At 36.5% G+C, this 23,989-nt stretch overlaps 1 protein-coding gene across 2 annotated transcripts in view; it reads left to right on the top strand.

The window, feature by feature from the left end:
- The first annotated feature begins 12,237 nt into the window (after window positions 1-12,237).
- LOC115209091 (transcription factor SPT20 homolog) overlaps window positions 12,238-23,989 on the top strand; it is a 64,332-nt gene continuing 52,580 nt past the window's right edge. Inside the window, exons 1-2 of one of the 2 annotated variants that reach the window (XM_036501419.1) lie at window positions 12,238-12,493; window positions 20,756-20,886. In XM_036501419.1, coding sequence (XP_036357312.1) covers window positions 20,792-20,886 — 95 coding nt within the window. In that variant the 5' untranslated portion in view covers window positions 12,238-12,493; window positions 20,756-20,791. The remainder of the gene's footprint in view (window positions 12,494-20,755; window positions 20,887-23,989) is intronic. The other variant, XM_029777206.2, reaches the window with a different exon arrangement.

Genomic DNA, 23,989 nt, shown 5'->3' with positions numbered 1-23,989 from the left:
ATTATTTAGGTCTCACTACCTCTCTGTATCGAATTTTGATATGAGGTCGAGTCTGTCGACGTCATGTCACTTCCACCCACCCAGTTATTCTTTAATTTTGATATGACCAAATAGTAGAGAGTGTGGCAGTATGGCACCTGCTTTAAGGGAAGTTTAGGAACCTTGGCACACACATTTGTGTGACTCGAGATTTCTGGTTATTAAAATCAGCTGTCTACCTTTAGCAGCAAATGTACTTTCACACTTGATTCATCCTGCTCAGCTAGGCAGATTACTGATTCTTAAATATTCCATCCATATCCTTTATACTCCCTACTGACAAATTGTTCACTCACAGTTGATATGCTCTCATAACACAATATATATCTGTAAATGAAAAGTCAGGAAGGCAAAGAGTGTCTTCAAGCCATCATCTTTGACAAACAAACTTACTGCAAGCTCTATCACCTCCCAGACTGCCACTGGGATTTCTGGTCTCTTGTCTGCTAATTTTGCCAGAATCTCTTCAACCTAGATGTAGAAATAGCAGCCAAATCTTCCTTAAATCTTACCCCTCCATATTGAAAAAGGGACACTTGAATATGTTGTCTCAGAATACAAAAAAAACACCCTTGATCATAGGTCTGCTTCATTGAGGTTAATTTGGAGGGGTTAAAAAACTTTTTTAATCACTTCAGTCCAAAATAGGAACCAGCTCTGTAAGTGTTCATTCCATTACTCCCCATGCATTCCAGGACTAGATCTTATTCCCATAATATTTTCATTAATTTTGTCTACATGGATATACTGCAGTGGTTCCCAGCCTGAGGTCCACAGACCCCTAGTGGTCTGCAAAGGTAGTACTGGGGGTCCATGAACTAAATTCAAAATTTCATATACATGTATATGTACATAAGGATAAGCATATAAAAAGGGATCCATGTGAAAACTCACTTAAATAAAAGGGGTCCTTGGTAGTGAAAATGTTGGGAACCACTGATATACTGCAACATATGGTAATATGTTTTGTGTACTTTATATTCATCCATAACATTTTGTTTAAGTGCAAACAAATACCATAACTCACAATTAAACAGTACTGACATCTCTTGCTCACATCTGTTAATCAACATCATCATTATCATTTAACATCCATTTTCCATGCTGACCTGGGTTGGACAGCTTGACAGGAACTGCACCATTTTCCTTGTCTGTTTTGGCTTGGTTTCTATGGCTGGATGCCCTTCCTAATGCCAACCACTCTACTGAGTGTACTGGATGCTTTTTAAGTGGCACCAACATCAGTGCTTATTATGTGACACCAGCACCCACACCAATGCTTTTCACGTGGCACCTTGGTTTTAGGATCTCAATTCTGTTATGGTGAGCAATGTTAATACCTATAAGGTATTTAACTTAATTAAAACATTAATAAGTTGACTGAGTAAAAATAGCTGGGGTAGGGAATGGTGTTTATGATAAAATCATGTTGTTTACCAGGAGATTCTAAAGGCAAGGAAGTGAAGGGAGTTTGTGAAAGTGAATTTGCCTCAACTTTCAAAATCAAAATCAGGCTTTACTCTCTTGTTTATCCTCAGATTCAGTGAAGGTGCATTGAAGCACTTATCCCTATCCATCTTTAACAGACCTGAAAAATATTCTTCCTTGACCCCCAAAATTAATTGATTGAGAAAAGTATATTAGGGAACTTGAACTTGCACTAAACTCTGGGTTCCTTACACCATCTGATCTTGATTCATGAGATAACTCTGGCTAAAGTGGTAGATGCCACAACCAAGGCAGCAACTATTGTAGGTTTTGAAGCATTTGAGGAATTACTGAAAAACAGGACAAAAAGAAGTATTTTGATGATCTAATTTATGAGGAACTCGACTTTTTAGTCAAATTCACTTTGGAATTCTCTGCACAGGCTGTATCACCCAAATCATTTAGGATCCTGGTTTACATAAATGTTCATCCCTGTTTTTCTTTCTTTTCATCTTACTTCTTTTCGGTAGGCAACATTCTTTCCTTTTCATCATGGACTAGCTTCAACAGACAGGTGGAAGGAGCTTGGATAGCTCATTCCAGAGCAAGGTGAATCAACTCAGTGAGTTTGGGACAATTTACAGTCAAATCTCAATTAAACCTTTTAAAACAGTTGACATAAATTTACGCACATAATGAACATGCTTTAAAATCAGTCAATGTAATTATATGTCACCTGAGTTAGTACCAGTCCACTTGCCAACTGATAGGCCGATTAGATGTTTTGTGTAAATATTTACAACCCAATAGGCTGGTCCTGTCACTTTGGCTCTGTCAACTTCATTACCGTGTCAAGTTACACCAAGCTCCACCACTGTTTCTTCTGGTTTGGACAATAACTCAGAGCATGAGTATTTTCTTAGTTCAGAATCAGATGAGCGTGATAATGATGATGATATTCCAGTGAATCAAAGGTACAGGCAAGCAGCAGTGAATGGCCCAGACAAATGAATGTTGTGTGGTGAGCAAGAGACAATTTTGTCTGATGGCATGGATTTACTGGTATGCCTGTCATAAGGACAAACCTTGGACATGGAAGTTCTCCATTGGAAATCTTCCACAAGCTTTTGACAAATGAAATGTTCCAATATATAGTGGACGAAATGAATGAGTATGCTGAAAACCAGCATGTCAGACCCAGGCATGGCAGTGACTGGTGTCTAACCATAGGGGATAAAATCAAAGTTCTGCTCACCCTGCTAATACTGATGGGCATCATGAAGAGAGTGACCCAGCCACATCAACACTTTCTTTCCAGAAACAATGCCACGTAATCAATTTTTGGTGCTTCTTCAAAATCTACATTTCAACTCAGGCGAAACCAGGTTAATAGCAAAAAATATGCCCTATTATTGACGAAGTGGCTGAAAATTTCAGAACAGTGTATGTCCCCACACAGGATGTTTGTACAGACAAGATTTTGTGAAAATTCAAGGGAAGGCTCCAATTCAAACAATAGAACCGAACCAAATGTACCTGCTTTGGAATCAAAATTTATAAAGTATGCCAGTCAACAGGCAGAGCCTGTGGGTACATGTGGAATTACAAAATCTAACTGGTGAGGACAGATTATTTCTTCCAGCATCTACTCTAGTGTCAACTGATGTGTTGTTGCTGAATGAAAACTGTCAATATTTATATGGACAACTGGTTTTCCAGTCCAGACCTCTTCCTGCAGCTGCAGGTGAGGAGGACTAATGCCTGTGGAACTGTGAGGCTGCACTGGAAAAACATGCCGCCTGAAAGAGGGAAATAGCGTACCAATGCACCAATAGTGGCATTCTCACTCTAGTGTGGTGTGACAAGAAAAACGTCTGCATGTTATCCACAATGCATTCTGCAAGCATGAAGGACACTAAGAAACAAGATGCAGACAGGAATGCCATAATGAAATTGAATAGTTGTTTCATACAATGAAGGGATGGGCAGGGTCAATCATTCAGCGACAACACACAAATTGGTGAGAAAATTTGTGAAATGGTACAAAAAAATTTTCTTGTATATAGTTGACATGTGTATCATGAACTCACATTTGATTTGGCAGATGCTTGGTGGTGTGGAGGATGGATTCACATTCAGAAATCTATTGTTCCGTGAAATGGTAGAAGCATCAGACCTGCCAAAGTACAGAATGTGTGGAAGTCTCCACACTGGACTCTTTCCTCACCACATGGTGAAGGGACGTGGACATTTTCCACGACTGTTTCCCCCCACCACCAAAAAGACAAATGCTTCAAAGAGATGCACAATATGTAAAGCAAAAGGGAAATGTAAGGAAACTAGATACCATTGTTCACAATGTGATATGCCACTGTGTGTGGTACCCTGTACCTCTATCACACTAAAGTCAATTTTTGAATTGACGTGATTGTAAATACATGAAGTTGATCTGACTTGTGTTGTCAAGTGATCTTATTCAGGAATAACTTATGAGCATCCTACACAGAGATATATTTGCTCTAAAATGGTTGACATAAATATACGCCAAACTTTATCTTGCACTGAGTGCTGACCTCAGATGGTGCAATTACCATTGCTGTGCACAGGCAACTGAATGAATCGCCATCATAAACTGGTTAAAGCGGTTGATATAAATATACTCTGAACAATAGTTGGGCACTAATTGCTGATCTCAGTCAAGATGATTACCATCAATGCAACCTAGTTGCTTGATAAAAAAAACACAAAAAAACTGCTGTCATGGGGTTAAAATATCCTACTGTAATTTGGAACCCATCTCATATTCACAATGTAAATAGACTAGAACAAGTTCAGAGACATTTTTCTGAACAAACAGCTTGGCTGTTAAATCTCTTGTATCCAGAATGCCTGATTGATCCCAAAATTTAATCACATGAATGGAGATACTTGATCTTTGTGTATAAAATACTGTGTAATACAGTGTCATTTCCCTTTTGTAACTCCTCTGACAGTTCCAACCAACACAGCAATAACCTCTTTCATCTCTTTGTAACAAGTTTCAATAAAGGTATTTGACAACAATTTTCCTGAAGTGCCATTCTTGTTTGGGGTTCACTTACCTTTGCCATTTTTGAAATTTTCTTATTCAGGTTTTAAGAGAAGAGTTGCTTCCTTAGATCTGTTCAACTTTAACAAAACATGATCTCAGTTGATCACTCAACTTCGCCATTAGTTTCCCAATCAAGATTATCATTAACATTATTTAGTTGAGTCTGCTCAGATTTTCCTAACTTGATCATGCTTTGGAAACAGGTGAAGGCTGACAACTGAAAGAGCATCCAGCTGTAGAATATCTTCTTCAGCAAATTCTGTCTGACCTATGTGGGCAAGGAAAAGTGGACATTAAAATAATGATGATGAAATAACAATGACAAAGACAGTAAGCTAGACACCATGGAATGTCTGCCATTGGTGGAGAAACTAGATACACTACTGACTGCTGAATAACTAGATAAAGCAACTGACAATTTTGCCACTTAGAAGGCAATGGGATTAGATGGTATTTCATCAGTGGCTATCAAGTGTTCAAAGAGTATCCTGTGGTCTCAGTTCTGGTTTGAAAAGAAAGAGCAGTATTACAGGACATGAGAGATTGCAATATTGTTATCTTTTGTGTGTAAAAGTGGGGTCGAAGTAATCAATTTTAAGATGGCCACTGATGAAGGATACCATTTTGTGAGAAAAGTTGCAGAAATTACTGCTTTAGCAACACTAAGTGATGGTTTTGCTTGAGGTTTGAAAACAACATAATGTTTAGAGAAAAATAGATCCATTGAAGCAGAATGAAAAGAAATAGTTGTTATAATATTTATTCCCATAGAATTTATATAATTAGCTGTGAACTAAAAAACCATTAACAGAACAAATTAATTGTAGTTAACAGAACAAATGAACAGCTGTGTGAAGTTGTGACAAATCAATTTGCCTTAAGAACAAAGTAAAGAACCAAATTAAAAATAAAATTGATCAAATGCTACATACAGAAATTTTGCATACAATATGTCCCGAAAAATTCACTTTGGTGTGTGGTAATTAAGAAAGAAAACCAACTTCAAAATAGTATAGAGTAGAAATGGAAATAATATCAGGATTCTAATTCTAATTCTACAGGGTGCGGTGAATAAAGTCTCCTCTAAATTACGCAAAAATGAAAATAACACCAACATCTCATTTTAACAGATATATTTATTAAAATTACATAATATATTTTGATATATTTTTTGTTAAGCCTGGTGCTTATTCAATCAGTCTCTTTTGCCAAACTGCTAAGTTGCAAAGACATAAACACATCAACACCCATGGTCAAGCATGGTGCAGCCTCCCTGCTTGCCAGCCCTCATTCAAACCATCTAACCCATGCCAGCATGGGAAGCGGACGTTAAACAACAATGATGATGATGATATGAATATATGATAGGTTTCTTTCAGTTTCTGTCTACCAAATATGCTCACAAGGGTTTTTTGGCCCAAGGCTATTGTAGAAAATATTTGCCCAAGGTGCTTGAGTGATTTTTGTTGTTTTCCTTTCTTGTTATTAACACTATGTCTTACTATGTATTTTCTAAAATTTTATGTTGTGGCTGGATTTTCATCAGGACAACCAGACATATTTTGGGGGGGAATCTCTTAATCTGGATCTTTAGATAATTCTTCTGATTTACATTTGACACTTAAACATACTTCTTTTCAAGTTACAGATCAATTTATTAAGTTCTTCTTCAACTTCTAGATTATTTACTTCCCATTTCTGATAGTAGATATTGCACTGTAATTGTCCTCATTTAGTGGTTTTAGGTTGATGGCTTTTAATTTGGTCAATTAAAGTAATTCTGTTAACTGATGCTAAATCTCATTAAAAACAAATTGGGAAGGACTGAAATTTTATGAAATCAAAAATTAAATATAAAATAAATAAGTTACTTCCCTACATGAATATACCCATGTATGAGTTATATACTACATGCTGGGAGCTCTCACATGCATGCTTACTAAATAAACACCAAAAGCAGAATTACTATTCTACCCAAAAATACATGGTATCCAAACTGGATTAATAAGTGACAGCTTTTACAGTACCAATTTCCATAACAACTGACACAAGAATATGTCATTGAGCAATTAACTGATCCAATTAATGATTTACCTTGACAAAATGTGATAATTGTCTCCTACTTTGAATTTGACCTAATTGACAGCTGTCACAATTTATTAATAGGCTAATTAATCAGGATTTAATGAATATTATATCATTCAAATGAGTTTACTCTTAGATACGTACTTGTTCATATTTTAATAAGTGTCCTTCATTTACTATCATTGGCAGTTTGGTGAGATGGATGAGCAAATCTTGATGATTTACTAATTAACAATGAAACTAGTTGGTTTAATCCTCATTTTGAGTTGTCTAAAAGAGTCATAAGGGCCTTATTTCATGTTGAGATAGCCTTGATTGTGCATATAGGATGTCAGCCAACTAATTAAAGGATCAGTTGTCTGATCAAGCATGTTTTTGATGGCTCTTGGAATTCAAATTACTCTCCTGCTGTCAATATTATTTTGTTTCCCAAAATATACCTATGTTGAAGTTAATGACTACTTTTACTCAGTTCACTTTTCTCAGTATTGTATTGAGGATTGTTGTTGTGACCTTTAAGACAGAATTCAGTCCACCTGAACTGTTGGACTATCCTAATCTAACATAATATCTTGCTTCTACATTTCAACAGCTGATATTTCCACAATTTCTCAACTACAGAAAACTCTAAGTAGGCTATTTTCAAGAAAAAAATTGAAGAAGCTCCTTTCAACTGTTTCCATTCTTACTAGTTCTTCTCACTTATGTCTGGAGCCTCACTGTATATGTGACATACCATATGGTCATTCAACTCCTCAACTGGTTGGATCTTATTTTTGTTAACTGAGCCACAGCCATCAGTAGCAACACTCTATTGTCCTCTCCTTCTTCAAAGCATTTTTTTTTATCCATCTCTCCTTCCTGATTTGGATTCCCATCCCATCTTTTTCAAAAGAACATTCGAAACAGCTCAACTTAATTCTTAATTGCTGGTTCTCACTTTGAGAACCATTCAACTGCCTATTGCTGGCTCTCCAACTCTACCTGGAAAATCTCGACCTCCACCTTCTAAGAAATTTCTCCTTCTTCAAAGCTTACTTCAACAATTCTGTTGTACCCATTCTTTGATTGCACATTGACAGAACAGTGTGCACCTCACCTCCAATTCTCCCTTATTTTCATTTACTGTAATGTTTCCATGCTGGTTGGCTGGATGAGTGATTACAAAATAGTGTGAGAGTTAGAGTTAGGTTGAGCATTTTTGTATTGTAAATTGTTGTACATAGAAATGGCAGCTATTTTTTTCCCTGTCTATTTTGTCAGTTTAATTTTTTGCTGGTTTGCTGTTGTATGAAGTAATCTTTATATCAAGAATGGAATGGATGGAATGTGATGGTCTAAGATAGAGGGTAGATGTGACATGTGATAAGAGGGTGCTTATGTGTTTATGAGGAAAGAAGGACCCACACAACACTTGGAGGCTGATTAGTAAGAAGGGACAACCTGTGTTTCTGGGGACCATTAGAAACTGAATTTCTTGGTTTGTTTTGAGTTAAGACCAGGTGATTGTTTTTCTTTATGAGTTCCCTGACAACCATTGCAATAGGAAAGCATTAATCAAGGAAAGGCCAGGTTGTTTTTTTCTCATAACAAACATTGAACTGTGTCTGTGATGAAGATGCTTAACTCTTGTTAGCTTAGTCAGCAACTGTAAATAGCTTTTATGGAAGGATGATGTTCACTGGAGTAGCTATCAAGGGAACCATATTCTAATACAGTTAAAGTTTCCTTAGCTTGCAACTATCATTAGCATTGTCCTCATCATTGTTGCTGCGACCTCCCCCGTCACTGCCACTGCACCACCACCACCACTACCACCTACTATACAGCAGCACATATTTTAAACATTCTTCATATTAGTCTGCTTTTGCACTTAGAAAGAAAACTTTTGTTGTTGTTGCTTGGCACCAGGTCAGAACTGATCATTTGGCCCTATGAGGAAAGGTGCTTCAATCAGGATCCTCTCCTTGTCTCCTTATGGGCATATGGGAATACACTATCCAATATACCTTTCCTTTTGTTAAGATAGTAGAGAGAAATACAAGGGAGATTTAGGTGCTATTTCTAGTGAGTTAAGCAACAATATAGAAGCCCCTTTGTTTTGTTGCCAACAGCAGTAACTACTGCATGAGTAGTGTTAAATAATAATCCCTCAGTTTCTTACAGTAAATAAAAGGTAGTCACTCTAACATCAAGACTCAAATCAGAAGATCCAGTTATTTTACCAAGTAGTTTCCCAAACCATTGGATCTAAATCTGAGTTGTAATATTTATTTACATTTGATAGCCAATGTGTAACATTAAATTCCACCTTAAAGTTTTCACACCCAGGTATCTACACACACATGCACATTCATGTACACATATGTATAATATTTTTTAAGTAATTTACTTTTTATAATCATGCTATAGTTACATGCTTAGAAAATTATTACAATAAGATTACTTAAATAATATTTTTTGTTATTGACATGATGCACAATCTTTTCTGTTAGGTTTTATCTGTTTGAAAATGTATGTGAAATTATTCATTATACATTTCTTTTCATGATAACATATGCTAGATATCCACAAAGATTGAAGCAATTATATTGTCATTGAACAATGATTATAAAGAATCTGAAGGATAGCAATAAAATTCTTGTGTTTGTTTGCTTATGCTCTAACTTTTAACCCAATGCATTGTCTCACCCCCACCCCCACCACAGTGAAATGAAAATTATGCAATTTATATCTTTCTTCTTTCACTTCTTTTGCTCTCTGGTCTATCGACTACTCCTCTACTTACATGACCTCTAGGGCTGTAACAAAAGTAACTCAAAATTATAGCTGAAAGGAATTTTCTTGTTATGTTACATATTTCTATTGCCTTTTATTTCTCATGTTACTGATTTCAGTTATTCATATAACCCATGTATGCAAATTGCATATATCCTATTCAATACAGCACAAGGCTATTTACTTTAGGTGAATAACTTGTTAAAAAATGCAAAATATTGAAAACCAAAAGCAATTTTTTTCATTTTATTTAAAAATCATTTTTATCAAGTTTCTGAGATGCCAGAGAGAACACCTAAACAGTCAAACAGGGGCATCTTTATATAGTTGCTTGACTTGCAAGAAATAGCGGCTAAATCTTCTACTTAAATTAACTTTTAAAAAAGGCATATTGGATATTGTGTTCTAGAGTACACTTTACCAGAAAAAATACAAGATGGGCATGGCTGGAATTTCTATGATCATAGGTCTGCTCAAATACACTGACTTAGAGCAACAATAAAGCAGACAAATTTAATAAAACTTCTGATATCTCTGCTTGTTGGCTGGATGTATAGCATGAAAGGAATGATAGTGGTAGTGTACACAGAATATGTTGCAACATTAAAAAATATTTCAAACAAAACTTAATAAGTAGTTGTGATGCAAGTGGAGAACATAACCTATATATAACACCAAGAAATCTTCAAGCATCTTGTATGAAGCAAACTTTGCTTATTATGTCTCCTATGCTTGTTCTTCTGTATATTAACAACCTGCTTTATTGACATCTATAACAACTTATATTTACACATATGATACCACTGTTCACTCCTGTTTAGCCTTCTGTAGCACACAAGTATCACTCACATATAACTTCACATCAAATCTTTGTTGCTTTCATGAACAAAGACACCAAAACATTTTCCAATATCAACATAACAATCTTGACTCTTAACTGCAAAAATCACAATCACTGCTTATAGCAAGGAAATATCTTTGTAGCTCACTCTCTATAGTCTTGGACAATATGCAATTATGACCCTGAAAATTGCTACAAAAACTAGACCTCACAAACTCAAATGCTTTTTCCTGGTGATCCCAGATAATAATAAAACTAAAACTTGCCCTCTAGAATACCCTGTACATTTTTTTCCTGCAATCGTTGATTCACAACTGTTCAATGGTAATCTTTTATTATTTTATTTTAAAGTTGGTGAAGGATAAGGAATTTATGACCTTCGCAGGCTTTCCATGACTGGTAAGGTGATGTTCAGTTTGAACTTATAAGGAAGAAGTTATAGGGTGGGTTCAGGGTGTTACAGAGTTTGGCTAAGGGTTGATTTAAATGGACAAAGGTGTATCACAGTTTGTTTATTTAGAGATATATAAGTGATTATAGAAACAGTAGAAAAGACAGAAAAAGGAAATAATATAACTGAACTAGTGGTTACAATATATTAGTGAGTGAATTTTTCCAGTTAGCTGGGTGGTTTTTATTTTTGATGGGTGTGCTGTGATAAATGTTTTTATAGCAGCTATATTGCCTTAAATACAAATGTTGCATTCTGATGATGTTACATTTGAACTTTGAAATGGGCCACCAACTGTTTAGGGATAAAGCTGTATCAGAGTTAGAAGAGAAAGCCTAGTCTTCAAGATGCAATTTTAGTAATGTTGTATAGATGGTAGCTATAAAAGGTTGTCAGAGATTTTGAAGTCCAGCATTTATAGATATTTTAAGGGCTTTAGTTCATAAGTTGGGAGGATGTAATGTATTGCTCATGTGAAGAGAAGTGAACTGATGTGGGATTGTTTCCTTTATGCAAGTATTTATTGTGTCTTGGTTGTATCATGTATCCATTAGAAGCTATTTTTTGAGGTTTCAGTTAAATCAGTGAAAGGTGACTAGATTGTATTTGGATTGACAACTGTAAGTATAAAATGCTGGAAAGGAGTAAAATATAGTATTGTCATCATAAGAATGTATGTGATTTGAAATAACAACAAGGTAGAAATAGTTTGTTGATCTGAAAGAACCCATTTATGTAGACTGTTAAAACTCCCAATTCATAAGATAAGATTTTTGGAGATCTTAGGCAAGCAACTTTGGTAGGTAGTACTCTTACCATTATACAATTGCATACTTTGCTGATATCAAGGGTAACAACATTGTTTTCAACTAATTTCTCAAGAGTGATTGATTTTTGGTGTGTAATGCAAGAAAGCAAATCTCCGATCAATCATATATGCAAGTTGTTTGTTGGTTTGTGTGACAGGAAATAAATTTAAGGTGATCAATGAGGCAGCTATTTACTACTGAATCTATCACCATGAGATATTGGAAGTGAGGGTAATATACTGGAAGTTGCCAGGTCCAGAAAGATCTTTCGGGAAACGAAACATTCTGTTAGGTTTTCCTCTAGGAATTGAAAGTAAAATGAACAGTAAATATAAGGAACAACTGAGGTTGAGGAGTGATAAGAAGGAAGATTCTGCTATGTTAGGGGAGATCCTTTTGGTAAGAGAGGTAATCTTTATTTCTAAGAATATTAATACTTGTTAATGATTTCCATTTCAAATAGCAATAAATCTTATTTAATCATTAGTTTTAATCTTCGTCAACTATTGTAGATCTGTATGATTTATTTGCTTATTCTATCTTTTATTGCAACAGTCTCTGATCTTTCGATTATTTTAACTTCTTGCCATCTACCCATGTGCATTCGTGACTCCTCTCACCACATTCACTAAACTTCACACTCCCTTTGACAAGTGTGTTGAAATAAGGGTGTGTAATACCAGGGGAAATAATCACCGTTTGAAGACGAAACCGGATGAACTAGGAAATTTATTATAAAGAAAAAAAAATTTCTCCTGATCGTATTTTCTTTAATATGATTCCATCATTAGAATATATTTCAGTGAAAAATACTTAGTTTTAAGATAATAAAACAGTATCTGTGATAATAACATTTAATGAAGTTTCCCTCAAAATCCATACTGCAACCGGAAATACACTATGCTAATGGCGACGGCATGTCTGCGGATACTACATGTAACCGACTCTCTCTGATAAATTCTCGATTAAAGGTTGGTGATTGATCATGATTTTCTCAAAAGAAATTAACTAGCGTGAAAACAGTGTCTTTTTTGTTACTACTTCATACATCACCTTCCTCTTTCTATTTATGATTTCTTTTTATTGCAAACAATTATGTTCATTTCTCTGCTCTGTCCCTGATCAAAATACATATTATAGCAAACAGTTTGTTGTATCGTGCAGAAGGAAGATGTGACGTTCATGCATTTGCTAAAATTATTGCGTATATATTTAAAATTGTACCATCTTTATAATAATACCCCATTTAATCCATTTTGATGAATAAATTAGGAAATTATTTATTTTGGTCTGTAAATGTCTGAGAACGGCATGAACCTCACATCTTCTGGTTATGTTATTTACTCACAAGCTGTCTGGTGCTTGTTTATTTAGATCAAGTAGTTGTGTGTGTATGTGAACAAAATTATTTGTTTTCAAGCAATTTTCGTTATAAAATGTACTCTGATTTTATAACGAAAATTATCTTAGAAACGTTATTTCTCAACTTCTTGTTTATTTTTAAACTCACCCAGAACAGTTTTTATTTTGTTGTATGTAACTTCAAGTAATATTTCTCTTTAAAAAAGCATATAATAATACGGAATTTATGTCTGAGACGATCTCTCACTCGTGTATATATATACATGTGTGTGTGTGTATATATATATATACATACACACGCATATGTGTGTGTATGTACATATATATATTTAATTGAGTTATGGAATTAGATTTCTAAGGACGTGTGATTAATTTTTATTCGTTTCGTTTATTATAAACCTAAATGTTTTGAAACATCAGTTTTATATTCGTATCTACTTTGTCAACATAGATTTTGCTTTCCATGAGCCGATCTAACTTTGCACCCCGGTTTCAATTTACTGCATTTCACTTAACTAATTAAGATCCTTGGGGGGAAAAAATTGACAGCTACACATGTTCATTTCCTTCTGTCTGAATATCTGTGGTCTTGTACCTCTAAGGTGTCAAATTTTCATGTACCTGTGTAAGATAGTAATGTTTTTATTTTCTCAAAGACGTACACTATTGTTTGTTTTTGTTTTAAAATTCTTCCACAATTACTGATCGTGATGTCTCTTCAAATTATCTTGCCAAAATATCTACAATAAATCCGCTAAGTCATATATTATTTCTATTTATTTATTTGTTTTGAACCAGATCGAATGCTTGCTTCCTCGTTACACTCATACTAGCTTGTTTATAAATGTCTATTACTTATCTAACACCACTACTACTAATAATAATGATAAATAATGGTTTGGATTGAATACTCAGAATTTCGGTCTTTGATATTCTAATAAATTAAATATATTATTGTAAAGAAAAATATCTCGGAAAATCGGCTTTCCCCCTTTTGCTTCACACACACATACGCACGTCGCGTGCGCGTATATATATATATATATATATATATATATATGAAAGAACAAAATAATCGATTAATTCTGTCTAATTTTATATCAAGATCAAATTTTTAGTCTTTGTTAAAAAATGACCTATTTTTAACTTGTGGCAGTGTTGATATGTCTATATGTGTAATATATGGTCCATGTGATGGCTGCTCTGTTGTTGCTGTAAAGTAGAAATAAATTCTTGGCCATTGGAGTCTGCCATTAGGTTTCGATTTCCAATTGGTGCTGTTGGTCCTTCGGTTTCTTATCCAGATTTTCATAAGCTCAAAGCAAAAAATACACCTGAATGATTAAGAAATATGTTTAACATCAAAATTGACGCAAAATGAAAACGAAAATAAGAGTATGAAAAAACGTTATTTTTGTCGTGAGAAATACTTCTTCATCATTCCTATGTATTCTTAGTTTCTTGTATTTGTTTGTGTTTGAAATTTAAGGAATACCGCCATTTCTCTTCACACGCCTCGTTAAAATCCTCGAGGCAGGTACGTACCTCACAAACCCTACTTACCGACCCCATTAAATGCCGCTGGGTTAAAGTTAATAAAAAAAACCCCTTATAGTGGCGTAAATGAAGGAGCACAGTACTAAATCTTTGACAGTTGTACGCATCGACTATTCAACTAGGGGTCGAGTGTGCCAATAAAATCCAAGGCGTGTACAACTAACGCAAATTTGTGATCTTGTGCCTCATGCGTGAAAATGTCGATCTTGACTTCATAATCATTATTACTGTGATATCAAACAATTTGTTACATGTTCTTCATTTTGCATATCTTCACTTTAAAGACTGATGTTGATTTCCTTGATAGACATAAAACTTCAAATATAAATCTGGAAGGATGGGTAAATAGTAATGACATTAATGCCTTTCCCAGCAGCATTAGTAGTTAAATAAAACTTATGATTCCATTTAGCTGTTAAAAACCAAGTTAACAAAGAACTTGCTGTCATGCATGATGTTTCAAATTTATAGGAAAGAGTTGAAAATGCTAAGTCATGACTTTAGTGTCATTAGAAAGATGACATTTGATGACACCCTGAGGCAGTTGATGGTCGAAATGATTGACACTTTCACCTGCAATGACACACGCACTGAGACAGAATTTTGTTTCAACCCCTACTGGACATTACTGCTAAGATTAAAGCACAAACAGCTCAGCTATGCTAATACTAGGACTGTTAACCCTTTTGTTACCATATTTCTTTCTAAATATATTGCGTTTGAATCAATTAATTTTGAAAATAACAACGAATTTAGAAAAATATTGTCATCATTAATTTCCACTTAGCATGTTGGCATGGCTTGGACAGTTTGACAAGAAATTGGCAAGCTGCAGGACTGTGTCGGGCTCTGATGCCATCTTTAGTATGGTTTCTACAGCTGGATGTTTTTAACACCCATTCTACAGAGAGTACTGGGAGGTTTTTACCTGTTACTGACACTAGTGAGGTTGCCATGAAACTTGCAAGAAGGAAAGGGAAAAGGCTCCCCTGCTACTAAGAGGAAATATTTGGGAGAGGAAGGTAGAAGTGAGTGGCTTTATGCCAGGTGTTGAAAGTTTAAATTATGATGGAGGGACAAGCATAGGTGTCTTGCTATAGAGGAGATAGATGGCTGAAGGAGATAAAGGGAAGGTAGTGATGGGATATTAGAGCAAACTCTCAAGGAACAGGGAGGTGAGCAAAAGAGAGGATGCAAACAGTGGTTATGGGAAGAGTGAGAGAGTGTCTAGATGCTTTCATTGGAGTGTGAGGGGGAGTAAACAGGTGGAGGTTAATATTGTGAGTGATTAGCAAGGGTGGAAGTGTAGGTGATAGAAAATACTAGTACTGAGAGGGGTACAATGAGAGATATAGGAATGGCTAAAGTAGGTGCAAAATAAGAGAGGTGTTTAGAATGGAGTATGGCACAGAAAGGAGTGGGTGGTGATGGGTTGAAATAGTGTGGGCAACAATGATTGAGGAATGTTGGGGACAGTTAGGGAGGGGCTGGGATGTAATATGTGCATATTCTGTTCTCAAGTGAATAAAGTAGCTGATTAGTATCATAGATGAGGAAGGGATGAAAATGGTGGGGTACAGGTCCTTGCATGTACATGCAAGTATAACTGAGTGGTTATGGGATGTCGTTTTTACTGTAATGGATGGATCTTATTAAGTACAGCAAAATGCCAGTCATCTTAGTCCTTTGTCATCTCTGTAAGGCCCAGCATCTTCAGATCAGTTTTCAATACTTCGTCCCATATCTTCCTTGGTCTCTCACTTTGGCAGGTGCCATCCACTTTAAGTGATTGGCACTTCTTTATGCAACTGTCCTCATCCTTACACATCACATGATCAAACCAGTTCAATTTTCTCTCCTGTATGTTGCATCTAATTCCTTTGATGCCTAACTTTTCTCTCAGTACATTTGCACCTTATTGGACAGAGCATTCTAGCTTTATTTCTCTCTGGTCTTCGCATGTCCTCTGCATTCAGGGCCCAAATCTTACCACCATGGGAGCATTGCTGTATGTTCACAAGTATGCTATCTGCTTTTCATTCATAAAGGCAGATTGTATTACCTCTCCCAATAGAGATAATAGCTCTCTGAACTTTCTCCATCCTATTCTTATTCTATTGACTACATTTTCAGAACATCTTCCACTGCTAATTAGGTCACCTAGATAACAGAAACTATCTACTACCTCTAAGGAATCTCCAGGGAATTTGAGAACATCAATTTCCTGTGTGATCTTAGACTATGACATCTGTGCACTTTCTACATACAAAAACTACTTTCTCTTTTAACCTTACTGTGATTTCACTGTCCCTCTTCTGTGTTCATAGCTTGCATTGATTACACTACATGAAATTTCTACCTACACTTTTTCTATATATTGAGCAGAGCCATTTACCAGAGGGAGGTAGGGTCTTGTCTAATTTTCTTGCTTACTGGAACCTTAATCTTTTCTAAGTTAATGACCTGATTCTAAGTTTGCTTCCACACTTGGAATTGCTTTTCTAATTCTGTAACAGATTCCACTGAGTGCATTATCATCAGCATATAGTAGTTCCAAGGGGCAGCCAGTCTTAGGCCTAGAGGACAATGATAAACAGAGGGGACTGAGAACTGAGGCCTGATGCATGCCTACCTGCACCTGAAATTCATTACTGTACTCACAGCTTGCATAACTTTCACAAGCCATTCATCTATCCCTAGCATCCTCAGAGACCACCATATCACAGTGAAGGGCTTGGCTGAAGGCTTTCTCCAGACTGACAAATGCCAAGTATAATGGTTTGCTCTTAGCTAAATACTCTGCTGTTGACTGACTAAAAAGATAACATCAATAGTACTTCTACCAGGCACAAAACCAAACTGCATCTTATCTACTCTAACTGTTTCTAATTAATTGGGCTACAACAGTAACTTTCAAAACCTGGTCCAGCAGTTTGATACCTCTGTAATTTTATCTAAGGCATCTCCTTTACCCTACATGCCAAGGCCACCCTTGATTCTATGATCCAAACTTCTCTTTTAAAGTGAGGTATAAATTCTTCTGGGAGGGCAACAGCAATGGGCTAGGAAATATTGGCATACTTCTAGCTGAGAAATGAATAAGATGATTGAAGTAGTCAGAATATGTGATAGGGTACTTAAGCTTAGATTAGTTTTGCAGAATAGCATGGCAACAATTATCTTGGCCTACGTCCCCCAACCAGGTCTGCCAAATGAACAGAAGGACTGCTTCTATGACACTCTTCTGCAGGCCACTTCAAAGACAAATGATCATGACCTTATCTTTGAGGTTAGTAATTTCAATGGACATGTTGGGCGGCACCCAGGTATATTCCATGGGGGGACACGGATTTGGTTCCTGAAATGAGGCGGGTACAAGGCTGCTGGAGTTCTGTGACACAAATGACCTAATGATCTGCAACACTAACTCCAGAAAGCCACCCATTCACTTGATAACCTGTAAATTCAGTGGCCATACAAGCCAGATTGACTATACTCATGGGTGCTCATAAATCCAAAGGCCTTTCCTGGAGAAGAATACACTCCACAGCATAGGTTACTCATTGGGGACTTTAAACTACTGGCTTGTTAGATTCCAAGAAGCAAGCCAGTTTGGAAAAGAAGGCTATGGAAGCTTAAAAATCCTTTGATTAGCCAGAGATTTAGAGATGTCCTAAATGAAGCATATGATGAGAAAGAGGAGGAGTTACAGACTTGTAGCAAAGTGGTTAAGTGGAAGTTCCATCAGGACCACATTGCTGCAGACCAAATTTGTGGTTGGTGCAAAGTCCCAGCCAGGCCAAGGGTGATGTGGTGGTGGTGGTTGACAGGGCCATTAAAGCAAAGAAACAGGCTTGGAATGACTAGAAGGATGGTGATAGCAAAGAGTTATGTCAGGCAACTAGAAGAGAAGCTAGGAAGCAGGTGTACTTAGCTGGGAGTGAAGCAGAAAGGGAAAAGTTTACCAATGTCTTACAGCATGAGGACCAGAGGCTTGAAATGTTTTGGCTTAGGAATAATTGTGATGTTGTGGGAGAAAAGTGTGTTTGTATGGATGATGGTTTACTTGCAGTTAGTAACTCTGCAAAGAAAGAGGCTTGGAAATGTCACTATGAAAGACTACTGAATGTAGAGAACTCATGGGAGGAGAGTCTGCATAATGTGGATCCAACAGAGCGGTAGCAATCGGAATAGACAGAAGCTTGATAGACAAAACCGTGAAGGATATGAAAACCAAGACACCCCCCTCCCCAGTCCTTCAGGAATTACTGCTGAGATGCTTAAAAATTTGGTGATGTAGGTTATGGGCTGATTACCCATATAGTAAATTAGGTTGTACATGATAGAGTCATGCTCAGTGACTAGTGTTGCAGCATCATAGTCAACTGCTGCAAAAGTAAAGGTGATACCTTGGACAGAAATAATTACAGAGGTATCAAACTGTTAGATCAGGCAATAAAAGTTATGGAGAAGGTCATAGCCCAACTAATTAGGAGCAGAGTTTATCCAGATGCGGTGCAGTTTGGTTTTGTGCCAGGGAGAAGCACCACTGATGCTATATTCTTAGTAAGGCAGCTACAGGAGAAGTACCTAGCCAAAGATAAACCCTTGTATTGTAAATGACGCTTGTGAATTGTCATGGTTGATGTTGGTGCCTTGTAAATGACACCTGTGCATTGTAATCATGGTCATTGCTGGTGCCATGCAAATGACAACCATGAATCGTTGCAGTTGCTGCTTGTGCAATGTAAATGACACCCACGCATTGTAGTTGTAGATATTGATGGTACCATGTAAATGGCACTTGTGAATTGTCAGGGTCAATGCTGGTACCATGTAAATGACACCTGTGCATCGTAGTCATGGTCATCGATGATGCCATATAAATTGGCACCTCAGGAATTGTGGCCGCTGGTGCCATGCAAATGGCAACCATGAATTGCCGGAATCACTGCTTGTGCCATGTAAATGGTACCCATGCCAGTGGCATGTAAAAGCACCCATTACACTCTTGGAGTGGTTAGCATTAGGAAGGGCATCCATCTGTAGAAACCATAAAACAAACTGGAACCTAGTATAGCTCTCTGGCTCATCAGCTCCAGTCAAACCAGCTAACCCTTGCCAGCATGGAGAGCAGACGTTAAATGATGATGATGATGTAAATTATATTCTAAGCCTAATAACAACAAAGATATTTTTCTAATTTATTTGTCTAAGGCAGATATGCTTAGAACATAGATTTACTTGAAATGTTGATGGCAGGTTATAATTAACATCACTTTAAAACAGGACGTTTGTGTCATAGAAACAGTAGTAGCCTTGGCATGTTGGTTTCATACTGGTTATTATTTCCATGTACAGATGTCTCAGGCTGTGTTTGGGTGTAAAAATAATTTCAAACAACTATCAAAGAAATATCAATATGTAGATTTACTTATTCACTTATAAGCTAACCAATATTTTTAATGCAGCTTTAAGCTGTGACTTGTCAGCAGAATACCATGGTTCCTCAAGGCAGCCAGCAAACCAGAAACAATGGTTGCTTTTTGCTAAAGAACTGGTGGTATATTTCAGTTAACATGTGATAAACTTAGATAAACTTAGATATGTTTCGACCAGAGATTGGTCCAGGCCATGTCTAACTTAATAGCACCACCTGATAGGATTATTCGAATCCTGTTTAAGTCAAGTTTTGTTCAAGTAGTGAGTTCTTGTTGGGTGAGTTGTATCCAGTTTTGTTCAAGTAATGAGTTCTTGTTGGGTGAGTTGTATCCAATTATGGGTGGCTTATCTGGTATTCTTTGAAGGAATCTATCCAGACTCTGTTTAAAGTTGATGGGATCCTTTTCCTCTTTGATCTCCCTCGGGACAATGTTAAATAGGGCAGGGCCTGTTGAGGAAAAGAAATTATGTTGCAGTGTACATGTATGTTGTGATCTTGAAAGTATCTATTTCATGATTTTGGATCATGGTGGTATATTCTCCAAAACTTGATGCAAAGTAGTGGTCACTGGCTCAAGGACTACTTCATTTATTATTGATACTGGCATCATTTTCCAGTGCACTGGATACATGTTCTAACATAGCTCAAACTGTCATATTTCTTTCAAATACAAAGCTTAATGATCTGAGACACTCTTTATGGAGGTTTTGCAAAACTTAATATAGCCAAAACAGCATCAAATAGGATGGGGCATTGTCTCACTAAGTCTGTTACATTATATTGAATTAGTGTTCACTCTATATCACATACACATGTATGGTCATGTGATTCAAAATTGTATTCTATTTTTGTTGTTTTCATTTATTAACAGTTTATAACTGTTCACTGCAGTTAGCCCTCACTAAAGATGGATTATCCAGTGCTTTCCAATGGCAACAACAATAGCAGCAGCAGCAGCAACAACAACAACACATCATCAGGACTCAATTCCATATACAAAGGGTAAGTTTCTTTATTGTTTGTGGGGTTGATACTTGTGTTTGTATTGTGATGTTGCATGATAATAAGATATGTAGGCCTTAAATGCAGAAGACCTGTAAAGGCTAGAAAGATGCAAAGCAAGCATGCTTCGATGAATTTATGTGTTTGTGCATGTGAATGTCAGAGTAAAAATAAGCTGAATGAATAACTGGATATAAGAGAGATCAAGATCAGCAAGCAATATGGCCTGCTCTGTTGCTTCAAATGTTGGGCCTGACTATCACTGAGGACTTCTACTGAAATCACAGCCATGACATATAGCAAAGATTGCATTCCAGTGACTGACCTTTCCCTTTAATGCTCAAACATACTCCAACCCCACAAAATTATTGGCACCCTAAAAGTTTGGGTGACGCCTGCACGGATGTATTGTTCTCACATCTGGATTGATGCACATAGACATCTTAGTCACATCCAGAGAAAAGGCCACCTGAGTGATTGGCATAAAATCACTCAGATTGTTCCAGTCCCTGGTCCATAAGCTTGCTACCTTTGCTTTCAACTACTATGCTCATGGCACCTCCAATAATGCATTCCTGATCTACTTGTCTCTCCTTTTCTCATCACCCTTTGTTCGGCTGGGAAAGGGGGTTTCCATTAAGATTCCTGGTATATTATCATTTCCAGATAGTCCATTGTTAGGTTCGCAGTGACTGGAGCTGCCCTAGTGCCCATGGCAATTCCGGATTTTTGTTGATAAAACGTATTGTCAAACATGAAGTGGTTGTTTTGTAAGATGAATTCAACCGATTCAATTATGAATTCTTTGCTTATCCTTTCTGGTATTTCTTCCAGAAATTGGTCCAGCCAGAACTGAATTGCCTCTAGCCCATAATTATGAGGTATACTGGTATATAAATTAATTACATCAAATGAAACCATGATTGTTTCTTCCTTGACTTTTTTGGGGAGGTGATTTAACATATCCAAGTCATCTCTGATATGGCTATTGATGTGTTTAAGGAAGTGTTTCAGGAGGATGTTCATAAATAGACTTAGTCTGTGTGTTTCACAGGCTGGGCCAGTTACAATGGGTCATAATTTTAGGTTCACTGGTGTATGTGTGTATGTCTTTGGTGGTTTATTAATGGTTTCATCTGGCTTTTGTGGATTTTCGGTAGACCATAGAAAAGGTTATGTTTGCATTTAAAGTTTGTTAGAAGGTCAATTTCTTTGGTTGTCAGTTCTTTTCCCTGGGTTTTAAATAGTGAGGATAGAGTTTTCATTATTTTTTGCGGGGTGTAGTTTGTGATTTTTTCATAATGTTGACTGTCATTAAGCATGGAGATTACTAGATTTCTATAGTATAATGTGTCCATTATTACCACTGCACTTCCTTTATCTGTTTCCTTAATCAGTATATCTTCACTATTTGGAAGTTCTCTTAGTTCCTTCCATTGTGTAGTGTTAAAGTTTAAGTTAACTGTCTGTTTATGCATGATGTGGAGGGAAAGTTCTCAATGTGGTTGCAGAATTCATCAAGATTTTTATTTCTTCCTTTGTGGGGAATATGTTCACTTTTGTTTGTGAGTCACCTTCAGTATTGTAATTGGTTAATGCTTCTGTGAGTCTTAATTTTCTACAGATTTCCATTATACTGTCCTTCACTTCATTTTGGTTGGCTCTGCATGAAGTTGGGGTGAATTTTAACTCTTTTGAAAGGATGTCTATTTTTGTGCTTGGAAGAGGTTTAGTTGAGAGGTTAATTATCTTCGGTTTTTCCTGATCATCAGGTTCCAACCTGTGTCCTGGTGTCTCTGGTATGGGGCTAAAAATATTAGTTGCAATTTTGTTTGCATGAGCTGTCTGTGAGATTGTATGGGATTGGTCCAAGGGATTGGTGGTATTGTTGCCTCAGATTGTTATGTGAGTGTGGGTGTCTATGGGTGTTTGGGTTAGTGATGTGTGTAACATTTCTGTATGCAGTATATTTTTGTTTGGAATTTCTTGTATGAGGGGTGCTTCTTGACCTAGTGATATTTTGTGCTGTTCTTGTGTTCGGTGGGGACCAGTAACTTTGGGTATGTGGTGTGCTTCTTATCCTAGTGTTGTTATGGGGTGGTTATGCTTGGTATTGGTACGTTGTTGGTATGTTCTGTCCCTGGTGTATGGGTGATCTTTAGATTTGGTGTAATCTATTTCATAAATGTGTTGGCTGTCAGCTTATTCACTGTTTAGGTTTAGGTGGTGCAAAAATGGTGGTTGTAGGTGATTTCATTGAAAAAAATATAAAGCAAAACCTAACCACTTGTAACATTCTATTCCTTCTAAACCAAATCATGTTAAATTTATAAAACCTAGTCATTCCCAACATTTATACCGAAAAAATCCCTGATTACCTTCTCCTGTCTGGAACTCCATATTTCACAACATAGTGAAGGCACGACACAATATAGGTAAAGAAATTTGAGAAAGTTGAAAAGAAAATACGAAACTGGTTATTTCTCCAAAAACAATGTACTATACGCTAAATTTTATAACATTTCTCTAACATAATGATTTAAATATATTTTTTAACCATATAACACGAGCCTTCTATAGTTTTTTCACTCTATTTTGTCTTTTATATATATCAGCTAAAATTACGTAATTATAAACCACTGGCTTATAAGCACCCAGTTACAAAATTTCAAATCTGTATGTAGAAAATTAACAGCCCACTTGAACCTGAATAAATCAAAATTAATGTGAATAGATAAGCATTACATTTGACAAATTAATCTGAGCACTAAAAGGATATACCATTTGTGTGTGTTTTTTTTTTGTATGTGTTTGTCCACTACCACCACTTGACAACTGGTGTTCATCTGTTTATGCTCCTGTAACTTAGCAGTTCAACAAAAGAGTCCAATAGAATTAGTAGTGAGATCAGTTTGACTAAATCCTTGAAGACAGTGACCCACCATGCCTGCAGTTCAATGACTAAAACGAGTGCACACTCGTCTGGCACCTGTGTCGGTGGCACATAAAAAATACCATCCAAGCGTGGCCGTTCGCCAGCCTCGTCTGGCACCTGTGTCGGTGGCACATAAAAAACACCATCCAAGCGTGGCCGTTCGCCAGC

The sequence above is a fragment of the Octopus sinensis genome, linkage group LG3 (assembly GCF_006345805.1).
Source record: "Octopus sinensis linkage group LG3, ASM634580v1, whole genome shotgun sequence".
Taxonomy (NCBI): Eukaryota; Metazoa; Mollusca; class Cephalopoda; order Octopoda; family Octopodidae; genus Octopus; species Octopus sinensis.
The sequence above is the reverse complement of the archived record's forward strand: the minus strand, read 5'-3'. Positions and strand labels throughout refer to the sequence as shown.